This window comes from Capsicum annuum, chromosome 11 (assembly GCF_002878395.1).
Source record: "Capsicum annuum cultivar UCD-10X-F1 chromosome 11, UCD10Xv1.1, whole genome shotgun sequence".
In the NCBI taxonomy this organism is placed as follows: Eukaryota; Viridiplantae; Streptophyta; class Magnoliopsida; order Solanales; family Solanaceae; genus Capsicum; species Capsicum annuum.
This window is the reverse complement of record NC_061121.1, coordinates 216,525,051-216,531,210: the sequence shown is the minus strand read 5'-3', so window position 1 is coordinate 216,531,210 and position 6,160 is coordinate 216,525,051. Positions and strand designations below refer to the sequence as shown.

At 34.1% G+C, this 6,160-nt stretch overlaps 1 protein-coding gene across 16 annotated transcripts; it reads right to left on the bottom strand.

Moving 5' to 3' along the window:
• Positions 1-2,047: 2,047 nt before the first annotated feature.
• Positions 2,048-5,711, bottom strand: LOC107847758. 16 transcript variants are annotated; one of them, XM_047399779.1, is made up of 5 exons: positions 5,447-5,711; positions 4,837-4,995; positions 4,552-4,759; positions 4,040-4,471; positions 2,048-3,533 (listed from the first exon to the last, which is right to left on the bottom strand). In XM_047399779.1, the coding sequence occupies exons 2-5, from the start codon at positions 4,977-4,979 to the stop codon at positions 3,462-3,464; spliced, it is 855 nt and encodes a 284-aa protein (XP_047255735.1). In that variant the 5' UTR covers positions 4,980-4,995; positions 5,447-5,711; the 3' UTR covers positions 2,048-3,461. The 16 variants fall into 16 exon arrangements, with proteins under 16 accessions (XP_047255735.1, XP_016547707.1, XP_016547708.1 ...); XM_016692221.2 differs by having other exon boundaries at positions 2,048-2,362; positions 4,033-4,471; positions 5,440-5,710; XM_016692222.2 differs by having other exon boundaries at positions 2,048-2,362; positions 4,033-4,471; positions 5,447-5,710.
• Positions 5,712-6,160: the final 449 nt, after the last annotated feature.

Genomic DNA, 6,160 nt, shown 5'->3' with positions numbered 1-6,160 from the left:
TTTGGTCACAAAATTGAATTTTTAAATAGCATAGATGTCTTCATTGACTTAACTTGTTCAATACATAGCTAAAGCTGATCTTCCTAAATAAGCCGCCTTTTCTAAAGAAAGCACCATCTCAGTGCCAACTGCCATATTATGAATCAAATGCATATTACCTTATCTCGAAAGAATCATTTTTAAATTGTTTATTGTTACAAGAATTTAAACCATAAACGCTGGGGTAGAAAGCAACGTGCAACTTGAAAGGACACGATCCTTTGTGAATTTGCCATTTTATGTTGGAATGAAGGTGCTCTTAGCTCGGTATTATTGGGTTCTGTTTCACTAGAACCCCTCTTTTTGTATATTGGTGAATGGTAAACCCCATTTAGATTCAGGGATGCTACACTTTTAAGTTATTGGGAGAACCCAAATACTCTCTTTCGGATTCAAGAAACAAACTCTCGCAAGCACTAGCTCCCGGTGCGACTTCATAAAAAGCAATCAAAGAGAAGATCGAAGAGAATGAACTGCACGTATAGAGATGTAAAATAGCTTCTCTCTATTGGAGACGATCTTTTCCATACATCCAGGAAGAGGCAAAAGGATACAATGGAACCTGAGGAGGTGCAGTTAACTGCTGACTATCTACACACGTTAGTTTAAGTCATCACAACTCCCTTGAGTTATCTCCCTGTCAAGCTATGATTGGTTAGTGGACCGATATGTGTGCTATTTTAATGACACACTTGCTTTATAGTTGCAGATTTCTCTTATTCTGAAAAAAAAGTAATTGATAAAAGACAGTATTCTAACAAGCATACATTATGCAATGATCTCGTTCAGTTTGACTTCTAAATCATTTGGCTTCATACCATATGCTAGTCTTGACAGTATAACACCAAAAGTTGTCTAACAAGGAAAATCATGAATATTTTGATGAATGCTTCCAAGTTAAGATTAGCCCAAATGTGTATGTTATGGGCCAAATTGACAAACTATTTATTAGTACTCTGTTAGAATTGGAGTAGGAACAAGATTAGTATATAGAATCTTACTTGTAAAAGGATGCTATGTAGTGTCCATAAATACGGTCTTAGTGATAATGTAGACACAACAATTCAATAATGTTTTTTCTTATATTTCTCACATACTCCAAGTGCCCATATTTACAGGCAGTAGAAGTGTCAAATTTTGAAAGCAAGGAGGCTTTAGAAATTTTGTAATAAGATTAAAGTGAAAAAACAGAAGTACGACTTCATATTGAATTTTCATCTTCACCATTATAAGAACTTATAATATGGAGAAAGGAAATGTATTAACTGCTGGAACTTTGGTCTCGACTAACCATGTTAGACTTTTGTAATTTCAAAATCGGATACACATCTGAATAAATTATGGCCTGATGTTATGGAGATGAAAAATAATGCCAATGTAGCTGATGTTTAGTTGTTTTTACTCTTTGAGAATGCTGGCGGGACATTCTCAGCAGAAGTAATATATTTGCAAGAATTTGGTACTGAAGCTCAGAGGTTAAGTGTTGGGAAATGTAAGTTTCCTGTTAAAGGAAATATGAGATGCAAGTTTCTTTTTTAATCATGCTTTCTATCCTGATAGTGTTGGTTACTTGTCTTTACTACACTGACTTTATAACAATAACAGCATAACAATAACAACATATCTAGTATAATCTCACAAGTGAAATCTGGGATGGGTAAAATGTACGCAGACCTTACCACTACTTCGGGGAGGCAGAGAGGTACTTCGGGGAGGCAGAGAGATTGTTTCCGAAACAACACTGGCTTTATACTTGAAGCAAATTGCAGAAAACTAAGGAGGTAGAACTTGTATACTGATTCATCAAGTCTACATGCACTCAATTCTTTGAGGTCACAAGGGTTATGGTTGACTACAAATTACAGTTGCAAAAACATGTGGACTCAGCTCCCCAAATGCTAGTTCATTGTACTGTTCCATCATGTTAGTGTCTTATAGATGAGGTAATCTTTGGAGAGGATTTATCAAATACAACTACTGGGTGTGTACCAATGAGCAATTTGCAAGATTGGAAGGAAAATAAGATATATCTTACATAAATTTTTTTTGAGGATGGTAACCATTAGTCCTACATCCACTTTCAAAAGTATTACATACTACATCAGTCCTTCGTTCTCTATTCTTAATAAGTAGTCTAGGACATCAAATGTCTTCAGTTTGCACAAATATATCCTGTTTACATCAAAAGTAAAACAAAGCTAAGCAGTTCATCTTGAGAGTCTGAATGCCATTCCATTTGTCTTTCGCAATTTGTTTAACAGCCTCCGATTACCACCGTAGTGTTGAAGTTGCATCTCCATTGTCAAGGATGTATCCAGAAAATCTACAAATTGTCACCAAATTCAAAGGTATCAGAATCCGTTTCAATTTTGTTTGTTAGTTTTGACTTAGACACGTAGTATGGAGAATAAAGAAAATGTTTGAATCGTGAAAAGTTGAAATGAGGCGGATTAAAAAGGAAAGTAAAGTATACTTTTGTGAATGGTATGATGGAAAATTGATCCTTGATGGTGTGATTGTGCAGGGCACAAGGAGATGAAAGTAGACAAGGATTTGGTGACTGTTACTGGGTCAATGGACATGAAGGCGTTAGCAGAGATGTTGAAGAAGCACTTGAAGAAGGAAGTTGAACTTGTCCCGCCTAAGAAGGAAGGCGGAGAGAAAAAAGAGAAAGGTGCCGATAACGGAAAAGGTGGTGGCAAAGGTAAGGGTAAAGACGGAGAAGGTAATGGCGAAGGGAAAGGGAAGGTGAAGGATGACGTGGATGACGTTTTTATTAGGAATCACTTTAGCAATATTTGCAACAATCTGAGATCAATAGTTTGAAAATATAAGCTGACGGGAACTACAATCAGACTGCAGGTAATCTAAAAGTGTCTTCCAGAAAAAACTATTTAGTGTTGGATGAGTTAATGACTGCATGACTAGAGGAAGTAAAACATAACACTACAACGGGTAACAAAGTAGCAGTCTAGAAGCATCAAATGATCGCTGGAAGCCAATATGACGATAGACAATCTAAACTTAAAAATTTACACCAGCTTAAATTAAAAAATGATTCTTTTGGTCCACAAAGAAAGTTACATGCAAAAAGTGCATGTAAAATAGAACCAATGTATGAAGCCACTGGATTTCATATTTAGAGAAATAATCAAGGTGTGTACAAGCAAAAGAAAGCCACAACGTCAATATGGAAAGGTTCATCAGCTTCGGCATCCTATATACTTTTTTTTTGATTCATTTAGAAAGCAAAGAGAAGTCAACTTATCTAGAGACATGTAAGTAACTTGCTTCATGATGTCTATCAGAAAGAAAAGTGACTAAACATAGACCCCTGCTTCTGAGTTCTCTCCACATGAAGCATTCCACGGTTCACAGTTTAACAGAAGAAAGGCTAATGAGGAGATCGAGGGATTTATCATTCAATTTCTCCAGGATAACACATCATCAATCTCCTGATCTGTTAAGTCATTCAGGTTGCCTCTTAAGTAATCCTGGAAAAACATATTTTTAATTCTTTTAAGCGGAAAAAGAAAGACAAGCTAGATATTGCATAACAAAAAAACCAGCAGCAACATGCAAAGCACTGTAAACTAAAATTAAAGGTCTACTCTTCTGATATATAAACAAGGGACAACAAGTAGAAGCTTCCCAAAAACTACTGAAAAATCTCAAATTGTTAAAAACAGAAAATAACAAACTGATTTGGAATATCTTCACACTTGATGTCATACTAAGAACAAAATAAGAATAGAAATACATATAAGAAAGAATACACCGACTTTGAAAAGAGAAACAATAGAACCAAACCCTCTATGAAAACAGTTAAAACTTGCATTCCTCTTCCTTGCAATTCAACTCTTTGACATAATAGCTACCTGATACCCACTTTAAATAATACTTTTTTTTTTTATTAGACAGGACAAATATAAGTATTTTGAAATTTCAACCAATGATGACCATCAATAAAGAAAAAGAGGCAAGGGTACTCACTACTCACAATCCTCAATGGTAACATCTGAGTAGTGAATGAATATTCGATGTCTCCACTACACCATTCCTCCCACCCAATGTGGGTGTTGTAGAGGAATTTTGTTTCAAACTCTTCAATTGCTTCTTTTTTCTTCATGCGTCGAATACAGTGCACAGGTTTTGCATAAATATTCTCATCTAATTTCAAATAAAATTCCTCCTCCTCAGATTTAAACGTGACGTTTGCTGCACTTTTTAACACTTGACAAATGGAGAACTTTTTATCTGAAAAATCAGGTGTATTGACCAGAAAATAACTGTATACAACTTCAACATCTATATACAGCTCTGTTTCATTGTCCATCATCGTATGTGTCTTTATTTTATCTATCACAAAGTTTCTTTGATCGATCATGGCTTGATTAAACTCTAGAATCAGATTCCCCCCTTGCCTATGCCACTGGCCAAAAAACATACGTATGTGTTAGAACTTATATGCTTAAAATTATTTAAAGAAATAACAACACTAAAATTCAATACCTTTCTCAATGAAATGTTTTGTACTGTATCTGGAATTTGCCAAGGATTCTCTGAAACCTTTACATAATGAATCATATCTTTACGACATATACGTTCGTTCGTTCCTGATCTGCTACAGAAGTAAGAATCACCTTCATCGACAAGTAGTCCTTTGCAAGTAAAACAGGCACTCTCCATTGCTCCATAGGTCATCCCGTGGGAGCTAACACTTCAAAAGTAACAAATAAACTACTAGAAAACGATGTAACGTTTTTTTAAAAAAAAAAACAAATAAACAAAACATACCAAATTTTTCGCAGATCAAAAATTCCCAACTTCTTAGGCAACAATTTGTTGGTATTATATCGTAACATATGCAACAAATCTTCTTTTGAGACTTCCCATTTTGAAAGTTGATGATATATATTCCTCCTTTCTTCTTCTCCCATTGTAAAGTGTTCTTAACTGCGATGGTGACATAACATTTAAACGTTAAAAGAAGTAATTTTTTTTTATGAGTAGATGCACCAGAAACTCAAATCAAAATATGCAATATTTAGCTCGTGTAATTTTTTTTTGATGAGTAGATGCCAGAGAGAAATTGCAATGGCACATAAAACATATCGAAGGTGCAATTACGGTATAGCAATGTTAAAACAGACTACACTATATGACTAACAAAGGCATAAAAGAGTAGTCTGTAATAGAAATTGGATTCTGGAGTTATAAGAATCTAGAAATTGAACACTTTGAAATCCTCTTGTTGGGTAATTAACTAGCTTCAGTTCACCCAAAAAATCAAAAAGTTGGAACCCATATTGACAACACCCAAAAATGTAAAATTTACCACCATAATTCTAAAGCAATAAGCAAAAAAAATACAAACAATATCCCTCTAACAGAACATACCCAGTACCTCAATTGCGAATAACAGCTAAAAATTTCCCAAACAGATGCAATTTTTCACAGTTTGGACACTAATCCCACTAACCTAAAAGCAATTAAAAGTAAGTCAATCCAAACAGGCCTCTAAGATCAGTACAGCACAGCAGTGGGAAGCTAGCCAGGACGAAGATAAGGAAAACTTTCCACATTTTGAATGTACTAATGCTGAGTAGTGAAAAACTACAGCAGCTAAAGGCTAAAGGTCGAAAGTATCCTACTATTTTGATAAATTGATAAAGTTCAACCCCACGTCATAGTATCGGTTAAATATACATATGTTGTTATCCTATTGGATCAGATTATTCCTGTTATTAATAAAATTATTAAAAATATTCTTCTTTTTAACACGTCTCCACCTTGATAAACTGTGTGTCAAGTAGCATGACATTTGAGTAAACTAGATGCCACGTGACATGGCTCTTTAATATCAGATTTTTTTTTCTTCATTTTTACTGAACATACATTACCATATATATATATATATATATATAAAATATCTACTTTACCATATATAATAAATATCTATTTTGCTATAAATTAAATATCTATTTATGAAAAGATTAGAAATTTTAATGTTAGTTTTTCCGTATAAATAAAGGAATTTTTTTCATTGTAATCCAACCAACTCCTCAAGAGAAATAAAAATCACTCTTATCTCTCTATTCTTCTTTTTTATTCTTTGTTA